This window comes from Eumetopias jubatus, unplaced genomic scaffold, assembly GCF_037043125.1.
Source record: "Eumetopias jubatus isolate StellerSeaLion01/CBP00866 unplaced genomic scaffold, mEumJub1_p1.0 scaffold_4, whole genome shotgun sequence".
Classification (NCBI taxonomy): domain Eukaryota; kingdom Metazoa; phylum Chordata; class Mammalia; order Carnivora; family Otariidae; genus Eumetopias; species Eumetopias jubatus.
The window spans coordinates 87,024,384-87,042,614 of record NW_028274810.1 but is presented as its reverse complement, the minus strand read 5'-3'; the positions used below and the strand labels follow the sequence as shown (position 1 = coordinate 87,042,614).

The 18,231-nt window shown below is 57.0% G+C and overlaps 2 protein-coding genes across 2 annotated transcripts; one reads left to right on the top strand and one right to left on the bottom strand.

The window, feature by feature from the left end:
* The first annotated feature begins 1,639 nt into the window (after positions 1-1,639).
* TRNP1 (TMF1 regulated nuclear protein 1) lies at positions 1,640-2,320 on the top strand. The gene has a single exon (XM_028113616.2). It carries the CDS (start codon positions 1,640-1,642, stop codon positions 2,318-2,320), a length of 681 nt encoding a protein of 226 aa, XP_027969417.1.
* Positions 2,321-10,970: 8,650 nt separating this feature from the next.
* Positions 10,971-17,989, bottom strand: TENT5B (terminal nucleotidyltransferase 5B). The gene is made up of 2 exons (XM_028113894.2): positions 17,726-17,989; positions 10,971-12,829 (listed from the first exon to the last, which is right to left on the bottom strand). The coding sequence occupies exons 1-2, from the start codon at positions 17,987-17,989 to the stop codon at positions 11,810-11,812; spliced, it is 1,284 nt and encodes a 427-aa protein (XP_027969695.1). The 3' UTR covers positions 10,971-11,809.
* Between the last annotated feature and the right edge of the window lie 242 nt (positions 17,990-18,231).

Sequence of the window (18,231 nt, the reverse complement as noted above, 5' to 3'; positions counted from 1 at the left end):
TGAGCTGCCTCTTAGGAACCAAGCTTTCTCACCCACTCACTCAGTCTAAGGCACCTGAAAGTACTCAGAGAACACGGGAGGGGAGGGAGGGGCCTCCATCGTCCTCCTCCACGAGAAGCCCTCCCATAAAGTGAGTGCAGCTCCCCCATCAGCCTCCTCTTCAGGCTGAGGCAGTAGCCACACTGGCTACACCTTTTTGGCAGGCCCTTCTGAGTCTGAGGTTTGCTGGGGTTCTTCCCAATCAGTCTCAGAACTGGTTTCTGGCCCTCCAGCCCCCGCCCCCGCCCACAACAGACACCTCGCATCTCTCCTGGCACCTTCAAGTGGGTGGAAACTGAGGCAAGGCCATGGTGTCTGGGCCAGTGTTTGGAGGTGGTAGGTCACTCCTACTTCAGGGAAAAATGGGCAGGGCTCAGTCCTATCGTTTTGCCAGGAGGACTGAAGTCCCATTTAAGGAGGGTCCCTCAATGACGGGAGACCCAGGTATCTGAGCTCCCAGAGGGCATGAATGGTCCAGCTGGTCCCATTCAGTGGTCCAGATTCAGCCACTGACCTGCAATGTGACCTTGAGCAAGGCACCACTGTACCTTCTGGGTCTGTATCCCTCTCTGTTTCTAGATGTGGGGATACCTACCTACTGGGAGGAGCAAACAGGAGCAAGGACACAGAAAGAATTTTGCACACGGTGGGGTCTTGGGCTCCTTTGCGAAAGCCGCGCCAGGCTCAGCAGCTGCGCTGTGGTTTGTTCTGCAAGCGAAGGGCTTCCTTGGCGGGGAGCCAACGCGGCCAGATCTCCACTGGGACGCCAGTCACCCCTCTATATTAACCTCTCCACTGACCCAGGGAGATTGGAGAAGGGGTCCTGGCGAGACTTGTGGCCCAGCCCAGGCAGAACCGATTCGGCCAAGGGGCAGCGTGAGGTAGGGAAAGGAGCACTGCGCAAGGAGTCAAGTCTCCTGAGTTCTAGTCCAGACTCTCACTAGCACACAGTGTGGCCTCAGGCCCCGCCCCACCCTTCGCCGCGAGGCGACTGGAGTCCATGCTTTCTTTTTTTTTTTTTTAAAGATTTTATTTATTTGAGAGAGAGAGAGAATGAGAGATAGAGAGCATGAGAGGGAAGAGGGTCAGAGGGAGAAGCAGACTCCCCGCTGAGCAGGGAGCCCGATGTGGGACTCGATCCCAGGACTCCAGGATCATGACCTGAGCCGAAGGCAGTCGCTTAACCAACTGAGCCACCCAGGCGCCTGGAGTCCATGCTTTCTAAGCATCAGCTACCAGAGCTTATGACTCAGGGACCAGACCAAAGAAGACGCAGTCCCCTTTCCACCCCAAACTCGGGGGGAGGTGGATGGGCACCGGATGCCCGGGGGGCGGGGGGCAGAGCTGAACGAAGGACCAGGGACCCCAAGGGTTCGGGCAGTGTCCTGAGAAGGCGGGGCCGGGGAGGCGGGTTCAGGCATGCCAGTCTCTGACTGGCTGTGCTGCCCATCGCTCCGCCCCGTGCGCTATAAGACGCACCCGCCGCTCGCGCGGGGGCTGCCGCTGCATCTCTCTAGCGTGCGCGGTGTCCGTCCTCCCCTCGCGCTGGCAGCTGGTCACACCCGCGGACAGACAGCTGCGGGCCGCCGGGGGGCGGGGGATGCCGGGCTGCCGCATCAGCGCCTGCGGCCCGGGGGCGCAGGAAGGGACCGCGGAACCGGGGTCCCCGCCGCCGCCGCCCCGGGAGCTCCTGTCATCCTCTCAGCCCCCGCCCCCAACTCCGACCTTGACTCCGACCCCGGCTCAGGTCTCGCCGCCGGCCGACCCGGCCCCGGCATGGGCGGGCTCGGCGGAGGGGCAGGAGCTGCAGCGCTGGCGCCAGGGCGCTAACGGAGGCGCGGGGGGCACCGGGCCGGCAGGGGGCGCGGCGGCGGCGGCGGGAGCCGGGGGCCGCGCGCTGGAGCTGGCCGAAGCGCGGCGGCGACTGCTGGAGGTGGAGGGCCACCGGCGCCTGGTGTCGGAGCTGGAGAGCCGTGTGCTGCAGCTGCACCGCGTCTTCCTGGCGGCCGAGCTGCGCCTGGCGCACCGCGCGGAGAGCCTGGGCCGCCTCAGCGGCGGCGTGGCGCAGGCCGAGCTCTACCTGGCGGCGCACGGCTCGCGCCTCAAGAAGGGCCAGCGCCGCGGCCGCCGGGGCCGGCCGCCCGCGCTGCTCGCCTCGGCGTTAGGCCTGGGTGGCTGCGTGCCCTGGGGCGCCGGGCGCCTGCGGCGGGGCCACGGCCCCGAGCCCGACTCGCCCTTCCGCCGAAGCCCGCCCCGCGGCCCCGCCTCCCCCCAGCGCTGACCTCAGCGCCGGGACCCCTGGCCACCCCCGACAGGCCATCGCCGAGGGGCCGACCGACGGACTGGGACGTCGGCTGGATGGACGGCGTCACCGACGCGAAGGGACGGACTGATGGACCCCAAGAAGAAACAGTCGGGGGGCCAGGGGCCCAGTAAAGGAGGCTGAGGTGCGGTCTTGGCGGCTGGTGCATCTGAGGGGGTGGGGCGGGGTGGTGCCGGGCCGCGGATCTCCCTTCCCTGGGGCTTCTGGAGTCCGCTGGGTCCCTAATAAAGCTGGCCACTTTGTAACTGCCTCTCCCAGACCTCCTGGGGAGTGAGGTGGTAGCACCAAGTCCCCATTAGAGAGTTGGATAAATTGAAGATGCTCAGATTCCAGGAGGGGTTTGCCCGCAAACTTTTACCAGTTGGAACCTGCTGTACTGACGCAGGCCTCCTCCCCGCCCTACCCCCCAACCCGCATTGCCTTTCCTGGATCCCTTGTGGCTGTAAGAAGAACCTTGCCCTTGAGACTGCCGCTTTCTGTCACTGCCCAGCTCCACACCTTCGGGGAGGACAGAATAATGAGGTCCCAGGATGGGGTGGGGGCTGGGCCAACGATGTACGCCTGAATTCTCTCCTAAGCCCCTGTTTCCCGTCTGAGGGGATAGCATCCCAGAGAGGTGGAGGAATTGTTTCCATCATACTTGGGTCCTTCCACTTCTAGGAGACAGATCTTTTCTCATGCTCTCAAGCAGTTTTGCCAAGAGTACATCCTGACTTAGATAACCAGGGTGGGGTATTTGGTAACTGCCTAATGCCCCACCTGCTCTCCTAGGGATCCCCCTCCCAACCTGTCTCTAAGATGGCTCTGCCAGGGATGAAGCCAGGTTACATCCTTTAACAGGCCCCAAGGGGGCAGGTATGTCATCTGCTTCTAGAAAGGGGGGCCTTAAAGGGCCAGACCTGAAATGAGATTGACTTCTCTTCCTGTCCGCATGCCCTTCAGGACCCCCCACAGCTGTGAATTGCCTGGCTGCTGCTTTGCTGCTCATCCACTGACTGGACTGCAGCCTTCCTCGTCAGTCCGCGAAGTGGTTGTCCTCACTTCTGGGAAGGGCTGTAGTGAGGTTAACCCAGGGCAGAGGTCTTTCTTCTTCCTCCTTAAGTCACAGAGGAATGCTTTATTCTTTTATTTATTTCTATTTTTATTTTGTTTTTTGCTTTATTCTTTTAAATCACACCTAGAAACAGGTACTGCTTTTACCGGAGCCAGGAGCTGATTTAAAGTCCTCATTTTACAGAGTGTTAAGGTCACATGCCAGCACTGGACAGAACTAGGTCCCAGGCCCGTGTGTGTCCTTCCCATGTGTCTCCTCCCTGCCCAGGGGCAGGGGCTACAGGGAGCTGTCCAGCCTGTCTGCCGGGTGACCTAGAACAACTCTGCCTCCTCTCTGGGCCAGTTTCTCAGTCCCTCTCTGAACATAGCTGTCCTTCCTCATGTCAGGGCTTGGCAATAGGGAAAAGGGGATAGAATGAGAACATCAGAGTCCCAGGAATCTGGTTGAATCCTAGAGTCTTGAGGGTCAGGTGCGTTGTTCTGAAAGGCAGGGCCCCAGGAGCCCTCCCCCGACTCTCATCAGCCCTTCCTCTCCTCAGGTACTAAACTTTGGGGCTGGTTTCTAACATCCAGGCCTTTCCAAACCCCATTCTTAGCTGGGGAAGGGCAGTCCCGGAGGAGGTCTCAGGGATTCTGAGAGAGCAGTGAGGGGCCCTGGCACCCTCTGGCCTCCGTGGAGAGGGAGAACCTTCTGAAGCTACTCAGTTCATGCGGGGTCTAGAGGCCCAGAGAGAAAAAGCACTTCCTGGAGGTGACAGTGAGGAGCTCAAGCTGCAGCGCTGGGATGCAGCCAGTACTGTTGGTTTTCTGCGTTGTACAGGAGAGGGGCACTTGGTCCAGAGAAGCTTTTAGCTAATGGTGTAAAGTGCTCTGTGTCATCATTGAGTTGCCTTTCTCTGGGATTTATTATCATCAGCTTTGTCCTGATTTGGAGGGGGCAGGGAGTGAGGAATTAGAGATGGCTCTTGCTGGAGAAAGTGGTGCATGTGTGTGGGAGATGGAGATTGGTCCTAGTGTCACAGGTGGCTCTGTCCCTCTTCCCCTCTTCTAGATGTCCCACTGCCTCTCACCAAGGGCCTTGACCTGAGGAACACGGTGCTCAGTGACTTGAACCCCAGCTCATAGTTCAGTGCTCTGCCCACTACTCCTCTGCCAGCTAATAAGTCACTTTCCCACCCCTGTCTGGTCCGCCCAGCCCCCTCTAGGACGCTCCGTTTTCTCCTCAGTCAACAAACACTGTTATCTACTCAGCCCAGGGGCTCAAGAAGGAGCACTGATTTCAGAAGGGCTCTTCTCTTAAGGGTTCGTGTCTCCCAGCCCTCCTCCAGGCAGTCTTCCCTGGCAGTCACTATCCCAGGAGACCCTCTGGGGCTGGGCAAGTTGTTGTTGGAGGGCTATTTTTAGGCCTTCACAAATAACCATAGCCCCTGGCCTGGTGACTGACACGCTCCGCGCCCCCCCCCCGCCCCGCCCCGCCCCGCCCCGCCCCAGCTTCCTGAACACTTTCTTGATGGCCCCAGCCCTGGGGTTCTTGAGAACTTCGATGGCCAGCAGTGAATCTGGGATTTCAGCAAAGGGAAATGAGAACAGAAGCCTTTCTTCAGGCCAGCGTTTGGGGCTGGGAGGGAGTTCAGGGTTCTAATTTAGAACTTGCCCCTCCCCTGGATAAGCCCTTCCCTCTTTTGGAGGGCCCTAAGCCCAGTGAAGGCGTCTCTGGGCGGCGCCACCAGAGGGCAGTGTGGGGCTGCTTCCCGGGGCGTGGGGGCGTGGCCTGGAGTAAGCTTGGTCCCCGGGGTCCCCGCCCCCGACCAGCCCTCTTCCGTCCTGCCCAGCCTTCCTAGGCCTTGAGTTTTAAGGGTCTGGCGGAACGAGTGGGGCGTGGCGGTCATTCAGAGAAGGGGCGTAAGTTTGGGCCTGTGGTTGGGCCCGGCCTCGGACCTCGGAGGAAGGTCCATCAAGAAAGACTTAACTGGAAAAATGTTGCCCTTCTGGGCGGTCACCGTCTGAGTGAAAGGCTGTAGTCATTTCGCTCCTCAGAGATGTTACACTGATAACTGATCAGAACATCACATTCTGCAGCCACCTGGGGGCCAGGTTGGCTTCCTGGAGATGAGGCTTAAACAGGTCACAGCTACGGTGCTCCAAACCTGTAGTGGGCAGTCTTGAGGAGGCCTCCCCCGCTCCTCCCCTCCTGCCAGGTCCCTAGAGAAAACCCAATAGCCCAGGCTTCTCAGGGATAAAAGAGAGGCTCCCTGCTTTACAGCCAGGGGGAGGAGGCATTGGGGAAATTTGGGAGATCTCCAGCCTATTTCTTCCTCTATTAGTCCTTGACGGAACCCTGGCCAGGTTCCTTGGTTCTGGAATATATTAACCATCTCCATGCTGGGCACTGTGCTGAGCACATTACACCCTTTATCTGTTATAATCCTCCCAGCTACTCTGCAAAGTAGGGGTTATTATACCCATTTCCATGGATGAGGAAACTGAGGATCAGGTAGGGCAGGTGACTTGCCCAAGGACCTAGAACCTGTAAATGAGGGGTCCTTTAAACATTAGTCTATGTGGCTTTTCATTTATCAGGCTAGTAAGGGCTCCATTTGAGGGGGTTTCTGGGTTCTTACCCTTTAAGTCTGAGTACCATGACCCCTGGTCCTCAGATCTGGGAGGGATGTGATGGGATGCTGAAAGGGTGGCAGAAGGCACACCCCCCTCCCCAATCACCACCACCAAGGTCTGGGCACAGCCCCAGAAGCTGGCTCCCCACCCTGGTTATCTGGGCTTTGGGGGGTGAGTCAGACTGAGTCAGCACCTCTGGCTTCAGGCAAGGGCAGGCCAACGATGCTCAGGGCCTTGGCTTGCTTTGGAGGGCAACCTCCTCTCCCTGCACACCTGGCTGGAATGTTTGGTGCCAAGGAGGGCAGAGAGCCTGGGATGGCAGAGGAGGAGGACAGGCTCTATGGTGGAGGCAGAAAGCACCCCAAGCTTGGAATAGGACAGATCTGGGATTCAGTGTTTGCCTGTAACTTCTCAGCTGGAAGACCTTGGGCAAATGACTTCCCTTCTCTGGGCCAGTTTCATGTGGGTGTGGGGTTTGCGGGGGGGGGGGTCTTACTGGGCAGCTGGAGAAGAGATAACTCCTGACTATTGAAGGAGAGGTCACACTAAGCACCTGGCACATAGTGGAGATTGATACATGTTTGATAGAGCCAATCTGCCTAACCCAGGAGAAGCTGCTGGGACAGAACCCTTAGGCAGCCTGGGCCTTTGCTTCCCTGGAGCATCGCCATATCAGGAATCCCTGGAACCGATCCTCCTCCCCCACGCTGTGGGCCCTGGGGAACTCCATAAGGGGAGAGGTGGAGGAGGGGCAGGCTTTTCTTCCCAGGAACATTCCATTCCAGCTGCTCAGACCAGTGGGGATTCCAGCCAAGGACAAAGGCCCAAGGGAAACTCTGCTTATCCCAGGATTCCCCATCCCTTCCAGGGCGGGAGCCAGTGGAGCCCCGCTTCATAATATTGCCTGTACCTTCTCTCCACCACGGCCCCTCTTGAGGCAGATGTTGAAGGGTTTGGGTGGGGCTGGGTGGCTGTGGGAAGGAGGTAATTAAAGCTCTCGAAATGATTCTTTCCAGATCCTCAGAGCCTCCACTCTACGGATCCGGACTCCTGGATTCTGCTCCTGCCCTGGGCATCTCCTTCAGGAAGACGTCCCGCAACCTTACATAACCGAATTGATCCCGTACAATCTTGGCACCGTCCTCCCTTCACAGGGGCCTTGCACTCAACGATAGCAAGGTGCTGGGTTCTGGGGAAGGCGCCTGTACTCTGAGTTTCCTTATCTAAGCCACATTTGATTTTGGCTGACACTGTATGCTTGGAAATGTTACGACAGGTCCTCTGAGATGCAACCAGATTATTTAAGAAAGCAGCAAACGTTCCCAATGTGAAAATGAAAGGGATTTCTTTTAAAATATAGTCATCGTTCTTAAGTCACAGTGCCCCTGGGGTCCCCATTTTGGTTGATGTCATGGCTTCTCACTCTGACAACGCTGGGAGGCCTGTTTGAGGGGAAACGTTGGTCTGAGAAGTCCCTGTTTGCCTTCCCCACTGTCCTTGTCCTGACTAGGGGTGTGCCTGTGGCCCCTCAGAAGGATGATCAGCCGCTGGCTCCAGGGGGCGGGGCACCTCTTTCTCAGGGAGAGGTGGTAGCAACATAAAAATTCAAAGCAAAGTTTTAAATGAAAAAAGGGAGCATATTTATTCAAATATCCTGATAATAAAGGGAAAGGGGGGGGGCACATTTACTCACATACAACCCAGAACTTGTATTCTGCAAAATGAATGTCTATTGAATCAGTCCCCTGATTTATACATTCAGGAAGAATAAATTTCAATAATGTGAGACAAAGGCCTGTGGTTTTGAGGTTTACTTTGCAAGTGTCCCTACTGCCTTTCCTTTGTGCGTTGTCTCTCATGACTCTTTAGGTTGGCAGTTCCCTGAGCAGCTTCTGTTTAGTTTTGGTTGGCAGTTTGGCCCTGTTGACTGATTTGCAGACTGTTTCCCCCTTGATCTGGCTCCAGGCTGCTCCTCTCCACGAAGTCTCCCCTGGTGAAGGATGTGATGAAGGAGCTGGGGGATGGGACTGTGTGCCCTGAGAAGGTGGCGCACATTTGTGATAACATGGCGGCCTGCTGATCTGTGGAGGATTGTGTGTGACTGTGCTGGTGACGACGGGGGCCTGTGTGTCAGTCAGGGCCCCAGCAGGAGACAGGGCACCCTCAAACTGGGAAGAGATTTCAAAAGGGATTATTTCCAAAACGGTGGGCTTAAGAACCGACCAAGGGAGCTCTCTGGGGCTAGCAAGAGTGGGGAGCCTTTCCAAGGGGGAGGGGTGCGCCTCGACAGGAGCAGTGGCCTTTGGCTGAGAGATGCAGCCAGCCATGGCAGCCTGGTGGGGAGGGAACAGGCGGAATAAACACCCCATTCTCCTCCTTTCCGTCTCCTCTCATTGGCTGAACGCGACAGGAAGGCTGAGAACAAGGGAGCCATTGATGCCAGTCCACAGAGGTCAGCCTCCCGGGGCTGGAAGCATGGAGAAGCGTGGAAAGCGCGGGACATGTCGCTACCCGAGGGCATGTCTTCTGCCCCCCAAAGTTCACAGCAGTGCCTCTTCTCCCTTTGGAGCTCCCCCACCCACCGTGTCCCATAAGGGGCGGGTGTACTGTGGCTGGGGGAGCCCTGTGGGGCGGGGGGGGGGGGGAGGGGTGCGGTGGGCTTTCCTCCCTCAGCCTTCCCCTCTCTGGCTCTGATTCCAAGTTCTTGATTTCTGCCTGTCCTGGCATCTTAGATGGCGGCAGGAACTGTCCCTGAGAGAACAATGCTGGCCACTGAGTCACTCTTTTTCTCACACCCAGAAACACTGCAGCACCCCCAAACACACCCACAGGCACACCTGCTGCCAACATGGGCCTCTGACCTGGTCACCGCAAGCCACGGCTGGTGTCGTGTACATCAAGAAAATATACCTCTTGCCACACTGCTACGCTGCCCTAGGCCTCCACAAAATGGTAAATGCACAGAAGCACAAAGGGTCGCGTGCCAAATGTGCCCCACCACAAACATGTACAGGACACAGAGGGTCCCGCTCGTCCACGTGAAATCAGAGCGTAGGAGCCGGAGGGCGCAGGGGTTAACAGGAATGGCCCTGGAGCCAGCCACACCTCTTCGACCTCTCTGGCACCAGCTTCCTTGTCTGTAAAGTGGAAATAATAACCGCTCTTCTCTCAAGGATGAAGTGAGAGGTAGTGACCGTGAAGACTTCGGCTTGGTGCCTGGCCTAGAGTGAGACTCCAGAAATGGCAGCTCGGACTGGGGAACTCGTAGCTCACGCTCTCCTACATCTCACGCCCATGCATGTTGCAGACCAGCAGCAGTGAGCGCGCACGCCTGTGTGGGGCGAGCCAGACACCCTCAGGCACACATGTGCCCCCAGACATGCCTGCTGGGAGCATGTGCCCATTAGCAGATTCCCTCTGCCGGGAAGCCCTTTCCCCAGACATGGCAGGGCTTGCTAGCCACTGCCTTTGTGTCTTTGTTGGATCAAATGTCACCCTTTAGATGAGGTTCACCCTGACTTTTTAAAGCACTTCCAATCCCTTACCCTCCCACATACTTTTAAGCATCACTGACCTTATAAGACCATATCATTTAGTTTATTTTCTCTCTACCGTATTAGAGTGTAATCTTCACAAGAGTCGGGAATCTTGGTCTTTTGTTGGCCGATGTATTCCAACTCCTACAGGGCTCACTGGCACACGGTGAGCTGAATGCTGTGTATAGGCTGACATGTGTACAGGCTGTGTACAGGCTGACATCCTGTGGGTGTCTAGCTTTCTTATGTTCTGAAACAAGCACATCCAGGTGAACCCTACTGCCCACCCCAGCAGGCTAAACCTGCGTGCTTTATACACTGCAAACGTCCCCTCATGCCCACATCAGGAGCTGGGAGAAACAATCTCTCCCAGGCCCCTAGCTGGGTGGGCACAACCAGGGTGTGGGGGGGCTGTTTTCAGTCACCAAGCCAAGAAAGTCTTTCCACTCACCTTTCTAGCCCTTTTGAGCCCTGCAGGAACTCACTGAGCAGGGGAGGTGGTGGGACTCACCCAGGTCACCCGGGGCCTCCTCTGAGGCCTTGTTTTTTTTTCAGCCTAGCTGGAACCATCAAAGCCACCACTTCAGAAACCACTAATGAGGTGGAATATGTTAAGGGCTTTGCCATCCCTGGATCAAAGGGGCTGGGTAAACAGTGGGCAGCGTCCAGGCCAGTGACTGGCTGATGCCCCGAGGGAAGAGCTCCCCGAGAGCCTGGCATGGCTCCAGCTGGGTTTGGAAAGGAGAGACCCTGCCCCTCTAGGGGACATGTTTAGAGCAGGCCAGAGTGTGCCCATCAGCACTTGGGAATAAGAGAGGGAACCAAAGGATTGATGGAACCTCCCTCCCAGGTAGGGAGGCCAAACCTGGGCTCTTGCTCTGGAGGATGCTAGAAGTCCCCCAGTCTCAGCTGCCACTACTGAAGGGGTCTCCAATTCACATTCACTCAGCTTGTCTTCCACCTGCTTCCTGAGAAAGAGTGGGGTTGGGTGGGCAGAGCTGGGGTCAAGCAGCCCTGAGCACTGGAGTGTTAGGCTAAGCCCAGGGTCATCAGGACTCCAGGTAGGAAATACTGAAATATTTACTCTTTAACGAGACTTGCTGAGGCAATTTGCAGGTATATGTCCCACGTGTAGACATGTGCTCCTGGCACAGTTCTCCAGCTGGGGCTGGTGTTGAGGGAAGGAGGTGCAACTCCCCAGCTATAGCCCAGGATTCAGACACCAAGCCACCCAAATGTCCCTGCCCCACAATGCAAGCCAGGTACAGGCTGGGAGAGGCAGCCAGGGTCCCCATAACCATGGAAGGTCCTTCCCGCAGGAGAAATCATGGTGCTAGGTTTAGTGTAGACAATCTTTATTGGCAGGTGTTAAGAGTGCAAAATGGTGACAAATTCAGAGGGATGGGAGAGGAGGTGGGGCATGGTTCCCTTCCTCCAAGTGAAGACCCTGTAACCAGGTCAGTGGGGTGGGAGCACTTGACTGTGGCCACTTTGGGCCCAGCACCCTTCGAAGAACAAGCTCCTAGGCAGAGGGATCCTTACAGCACAGGGGAAGGGAGCAACACCCCAGAAGGGGCATGGGCCGTGTCCCACCCCTGGCAGCTTGGCTTCTGCTCACCCACACACCTTGACAGCTTGGGGTAGGGGTGTTTGGGAATTGGGCTAAACCTATCCCTCTGCAAACCCAGGTAGCTGCCTCCTGCCTCAGTTTCCCTCCTCCCAGTGATTAGTCAGGTTGGATCACCAGGCCCTGTCAAGGGTCTGGCCCAACCAAGAGTGAGTAGTTCCTATAACATACCATATTTTAGCCATCGTGTGGGCTGCAGACCTTCCGAGGCTGCTGGGATCACCATGGGCTGGCCTTACCCAAAAAGACCCTTTCTTGGCCACAGAAATCAACCTAAGATGATGAGCATTGAGGCTACCACCCCAAACAAGCTTTGTCTCCTGAAGGCCACTGACCCCCAAGACAAAGGGCCCCTGCACCCCACCATCATGCTGGTCCAAAAGTGGGGTGCAATAACCCAAAGGTCTATCAAGAACCCCAGCTTGGCCTTAAGCCCCCTGGGGGGTTTGCTCACTCGGGGATGGGCGGGGTCTGGTCTGTTCAGTCCAAGGCCCAACCCTGCAGCAGTGCCGGGCCACTCAGCACAGGCTGCCTGTCTCTGGTCACATCCCCTGCACACTCGTGGAGACCCCACTCCATCGGGGAAGGTCCAGTACCTTCTGGCCAGGGTCTGAGTCAGTTACAAGGCAGCCAGGTGGGATAGGAGTGGGCCCGAGCCAGCAGAGGCTGCATGGGAGTCACGTAGTAACTGACCGTGGCAGGCACGACCCCGTCGGGGCCTGGGGGGCGCCAGGCCAGGGCGGCCGCAGCAGCTGGGCCCTGCTCGGCCAGCGCCTGGAGCGCCAGCGTGGCGATGAGGTCCAGCGTCTGGCGCCGCTCGTGGCTCATGAGGCACACGGTGCTCTCATTGACCACCCGGTGCAGCGTCACCAGGCAGGCATAGCGGCGGGCCGAGTCCGCCCCGCTGAAATGGGCCTCCAGGTAGCGCTCCAGCGTGCGCCGCTGCTCCACCAGGTCTGGGAAGTCGATGAAGAAGCGGGAGCACATGTACCGTTGCAGGGCACGCACGTCGGTGCTGGGCCGTGGCCTGAAGCCCCGCACCAGGAGGTGGCAGTACTTGAGGAGGCCGCCACCGCGGATCTCCTCGGGGCTGCGCGTGGCGATGACACGGTGCCGCAGGTGGTCCAGGGCCTCGGCAAAGTCCCCATACAAGCTCTCACCGGTCACCGTTGGGTGGAAGGCCTCAGACATGGGCGTGGATGAGCACTGGCCAAAGAGCAGCAGTGAGTCCAGGATGATCTGGAAGGAGTCTACACTGAACTCAAACTGGCGCCTGACCGAGTCCACAAACTTGAGCTCCACGTTCTTGCCACTCTTGTTGGACAGCGAGATGAGGCTCCAGCGGTCCGTGTCCGTGCACACTTTCACCAGCTTCTGCACGTACGCCTCCTTGAGCGTCAGTGGCGTGATCTTAGCCCGGTTCACACCGGCCGGCAGGAAGTCCAGCAGGCAGGCCAGGACCACCTCCTTGGTCAGCTGGAAGGACGCCTCGCTGCGCAGGTCCACGCGGAACACCAGGTCCAGGTCCTTGTAGCCCAGGCCACTCTCAGGGTGCAGCACGTGGCTGGCCGCCGAGCCGTGTAGCCGCACGCCAAGCACGTGTAGTCCCCGCTCCTCCAGGCTGCTGCGGACCACCTGCCAAAGACAAGGCAGGACCGAGAGGGGTCAGGGGCTGGGCTCCCACCTAATAATCACACCAACATCAACCACGGTGACCACTTTGCAGCTGTCATGCCTTTGGAAAGTCGTTTAACCCTCTAAAGCTTTGATTTCCTAATCTGGAGAATGGCTCGTTTGCAGGAAAGACTCAGACAGAACAGCACTAATGACAGCAAACACATACATAGAATTTACTAAATGCCAGGTCCTGATCTAAGCACTTTATACATTAGGATATAAAAGCGTATAATTCTCACAATTACCTACGCTATGAGGTAGGTACTATTATTCCCATTTTACACATAGAGAAATAGCAGCCCAGAGGGGCCAAGTAACTTCCCCAAGATCACACAGCTGGTGAATTAAACTCAGAGAGTTCAGGTCTTAACCACTACGTTATTCTACCTCTCTAAAATCTCAAGTAAAACACTTCATTTTGCGCCAGGCATGATGCTAACTGCTCAGATGTCTTAGGAATGTAATTGCAATTCACGTGCATTGCTACATTAACCCTCACAGTAATCCTGTATTTGGGCATTATTATCCCAATTTACAGATGGGGGACCAGAGGCACAGAGAGGTTAAGAAACACGTCCAAGGTCAGAGAGTAGCCAGGTGGAGACTGGAACCCAGGCCAGTTAGATTCTCCAGTCCATGTGTGCTCTTTTGACTAGGACATATTCAGCTTAATTCATCTTTACAAGGACCCTGTGAAGCAAATGTTGCACTTGTTTTAGAGCTGAGGAAACTAAGGTTTGCAGTGGTGAGATCCCTGAGATTCGAGGGGGGGTGGCATTAAGAAGTGGTGGGCCTGTCAGTGAAAACCCAGACCCTTTCTGCTCTTGGGACAGGAGGTGGGTGATCATCTCAGGAAGCGCTCAGGGCCCAACCCAAGTGGGAAGAGATGCAGCAGACCCTGTCTGCTGACACGGGAACATGACCGGCAAACTGACCAGTCATCTTGAATCTGTTCCTTTGGCCCGAGGCATGTCTCTGGGCCTAGGACCATGTGGGGAGAAGAAAGGAGCTGGGCCCAGACATCCAGTTTTCTCAGCAGCCCAGCATACTTCAGGCACCATCCTGAAAGTGACCAGGCAGCATTCCTGCCCTGACTGATTCTGCAACCCCGCCTTGCTGCCAAGTCAGCGCCCAGCACTGGGCTGGGCTGCCCTCCTCGCTTCTCAGGGAATTACTGCAAAGAATGCACTTAAGTGCTGAGGAGGCAAGCCACAGTGGGGCAATCTGAGGCGGGCGGCTCCCTCCAGGAACGTTTCCGGGAGGGGGACCCAGACTAGGGGAAGGTATTGTAATGGCTACAGGGGTAAGCAACTGGCCATCAGGAACATGGCGGGGAGGAGCTGGGGGACAGGGAGGGAATATCAGTTAGGCACCTATTGAATACCTGGACGTTCTCACCAGAATCTATAGGGGATAGATCTTTTGTTTTCTCTTTTTAAAGATTTTATTTTTAAGTAATCTCTACACCCCACATGGAACTCCAACTCCCAACCTTGAGATCACAAGTTGCATGCTCCATTGACTGAGCCAGTCAAGCACGCTGATGGGGGACAGCTCTTTATGATCTCCAAGTTATAGATGGGGAAACCAAGGCTCACAGGAGTGTTGTCATCTGCCTGAGATCATGTAGAGGTGCCTTCAAATCCAGGTGTGGCTGACTCTCTTCCCATCACATTGCCATCCCAGGGTTTAGAAGGAGCAGAGACCAGAAACTAGGGTTCTAATCCTCCCTCTCAAAACTTCAAAGTGAGGGCGACCCTCCAGTCACTGAAGCCCAGAGTCAAGGTAGTTGGCCAGACAGAAGGGGGAAGCTGGAGGTAAGGCGCCAGTGGCTACAATCCGGCCCGTGGGACTTCTGACCCACACCCTGGCAGCGGGCAGCTGTGCCCACGTAGACCAAGGAGAGAAGCAGGCAAGTCCTTGTCCCAAGGACCCTGCCAAACTTGCAGAGCAGGCCAGCCCCCTCCCCAGGTCCCAGTGGAGCTGACCGAACCTCACTCAGTGCCAGCTCCAGCTCCCAGGTTGCTGCTCACCCCAGGGCATGGCATCGGGCCTGCTAAGTAGGTGGCAGTACCCTTGGTAGGTGGCCTGCGTCAGGCCGTGGGGCCGGCTGTGTCAGCCAGCCAGCAGCTGTTGTCTCTCCCAGGTGTGACTGTAGCCGACTTGGCAGGCGGACCCCAGACACCACCACACCCAAAGACTGCAAGGCAGCTTGGAGCCTCCTGAATCAGACTTTCCAGCCATGCAGGGGGCAGTGGCTGCACCCTCCTTTCTTCTGTGCCAAGGGCCTCCCCAGAATCGCTCTCTTCCTGGGCCACTGCCGAGACCTTCAGGGGGACTGTAGGTGCTGTCAGCCAGCAGGCTTACAAAACTCGAATCTGGAGCTGCCTGATGCAGGCCCTCTGGCTGCAGCTAGAGAGATCAGATTGTCTAATTCAATTCCCTGGGCCCAGAGAGGGCAAAGGACCTTATCCAAGGTCACACAGCCAAGAAGTGGCTGAACTTAATTAGAACCGGGCCCCCCAGAGCTATGGGCTGTAGGACCTCATTTTCCTGTAGGACCTCTCCTACAGGAGAATGGGTCCCTCTAGCGCAGGTCCAAGCAACAATAGCATCTTTAGCTGCTCAGATTGCTGCTGCAGGCAAAGTCTTACGGGGGTACAGAGGAAGAAAGGTTCTAATTCTTGAATCATGGACAACCAGCATCCTCCACTACACGCACTTAGCATCCCTCCCTCTACCCCCCCAGCACCCCCCACCTCTGCACATAGCCAGTATGGATGCCCCTCATCCCCATGCACACCAAGCACCGCTATCCATGCCCCATACACACCCAGCACCCCCACCACAGTTTGTGAAGCTGCCAGCAGCAGATCCCCACCAGGAGATGGACTTTCTTCCCTGGGGATGCAATTGTACAGGCCAGGTGAAGGTACCTGTTCCCTTTGGATTCTGGAATCTGAAAGGGTGTGGGACAGTAGTCCAACTAATCAGCATTGAAAAGATGGGGACACTGGGCCCAGCAAAGGGAACAGACAATAGTCCGGGCCCTGAAGCCGGATGTCCGACTTCCCAGGCTAGCTCTTAAGTCTCCACTGCCTCTCCCCACCACAGCCAGTTGCTCCCTGCTCTGTGGTATCTTTGACCCTAATCCAGGAGAACACTGTACTATTATGGCCTTGTAAAGTCAGCTCCTAATGGCCTGTGGTCTCCACCACCTGGCAGGGAGCACCTCGAGGGCAGAGAGGCTGGGTCCCAGTCACATCTATAGCCCTGGTGTTCCAAATAGGACTTGACACAGAGCAGACACCAGTAAAGGCAAATGGGCAGGGCCTTCCCCTCCAGAGCACCCTTTGTGCCTGATGAGGGGAGTTTCCACACTGGGCTCCTCCTTCCCCTATGTCTGGGACAACAGTTCTGGAGATACAGCAGATGGGGCCCCAAGGCTGACCTGAGTGTCCTGGGGAGGAAAGCCTCAGCTGGTTTCCTAATTACCCCATGACAGCGGGCAGCCGAGGAATGCCTCAGTGAGCACCTCTGGGGTTGTGGGTGAAGTCAGCCCTGTGGAATCTGCCCCCACCCCTCCCATTCCCTTGGAGGGAGGGCGAGGTAATCCCTTAGCAGACAACCCTCCTCCTCAGTGGAGGCTGAGACAGTAGGAGGCAGGGGAGTGGCCTGCTTCATTAGCTTCTGCGGATAACTCAAGAAAGAAAGTCCATCTACTGGCAGGAATACACAGGAATTGTGGCTGGATTTTCTGGTTTCTGTCAGAAGACTTCCCTGAGACTTAGAAGTTGAGTCTAACAGCTGGGGAAGGGGCAGGAAACCTTGAGCCTACAGCAGGTGGCTCCCAGGAAGACCCGTAATGCTCCCGGTTTGATTTTCACCTCCTTAGGTAATCTTACGTAGCTCACGGCCCCTTTTGGAGCCTCAGCTTCCCCAGCCACAAAATGGGTACAATAATTACTATATTCTGGCATTTCAGAGTATGGTAACACCTAGGTTATAGAGATGAAAGAGTGGGTTTCACTCTTTGAGTGAAAATTCACTCTTTGAATTTGAGGGGTGCTGAAAATGAGGTAAAGGGAAAAGGTAGTCTGAGGAAGGGGAGAGGGCTACCAGAATTCTCTTTTCCTGCTTCTCAGGAGACACCAGGGCCAGCCTTCATTTCCAATTTTGGGGAAAGGGAGAAACACCTAAACTGGACACCTGATGTCGCCCTCCAGCATGCAAGCACCAGGTCTGGCTTGGTGCTTAATCTCCTCCTGCCACCACCCCAGCTAAGAGGGACCAAGTCCTTATTGGGATTTCTTGGCTTTTCCACTTAGCCACGGGTCTCTTGAGCCAAGGGCTGTGGAAGCACAGGACAAAGTCTGCCCCTAGAACCTTGAGAGAGGGAAGGGGTGTGTTGGGGGCGGGTGAGGCCCAACGATGAAGATTTGGGAATGAAAACAAACCTATTTTGAACCCAAACATGCACACCTACCCATCCAGGACTGCCTGGTATCTTTAGTCGGAGCAGGCAGGGCTGTTCTCTCTCCGGCCCCACCCCACCCCCCACCCCGCGCACCACCGCAGCCAAGTCCCTCCCCATTCTCCTCCCATTTCCTAGCTAGGGCCAGGGTGAATAATGGTTCGAGAGGAATCGGGCTCTCCAGAGGTAGAAGGGAAAGCCAAGTGGGGAGGGAGCATGGTCTACGATCCATGCTCGTGCGATTTTGTTCCAGTCCCTGTCCCTCTCTAAGCCTCATTTTCCCTAGCAGTCCAGAGAATCGGACAGACTCTGGGTGCCTCCGAGCACAAGAACCTCCGGCAGGCTGGAGACCCCATAACCCCCTCCCAGGGCCCGCTCACCTGCACAATCTGCCGGGGCTGCACGCTCAGAGTGGGGAAGTTGCCGCGCCCGTGAATGGGAATCGGTTCGCTCAGGAGCGCGTCCAGTCGCTTCACCTGTGGCCAGCCTAACCCACTCAGGTGCCGTCCGAGGGAGGCCGACGAGGCCTCCGGGTCGGGGCCGCCGCCTGCCGGGGCGGCCGTGGCCACCGCCGAGGCCGCTGCCGTTCCCACCTGCGCAGCTGCCTGGTCCGGGCTCTCAGCTCCACTCTCCGACAGCATCATTAGCCCGGCCCCGGGGCCCCGACGGCAGAAACCGGGGGGTTGGCTAAGGGGAGAAGGGCAGGGAGAGCGGCTGGGCCGGGGCCAAGGCGAGAGGCGCGGCTGCAGGGACCGGGTGGCAGCGACGGCGAGGCAAACTCAGGGCACACCTCCGACGGCGACGACCAACCGACCCTAGAGCCGGTAGCCGAGGGCCCAGCGGACTCTTATAGGCCGCGGGCGACATGCCCATTGGTCCAGACAGC

Excerpts from the sequence above, each read along its gene's own strand:
- TRNP1 (XM_028113616.2), top strand. The coding sequence starts at position 1,640 with ATGCCGGGCTGCCGCATCAGCGCCTGCGGCCCGGGGGCGCAGGAAGGG.
- TENT5B (XM_028113894.2), bottom strand. The coding sequence starts at position 17,989 with ATGATGCTGTCGGAGAGTGGAGCTGAGAGCCCGGACCAGGCAGCTGCG. Across the intron at positions 12,830-17,725 it reads AGCCCCGGCAGATTGTGCAG|GTGGTCCGCAGCAGCCTGGA; the intron begins GTGAGCGGGCCC and ends TGTCTTTGGCAG.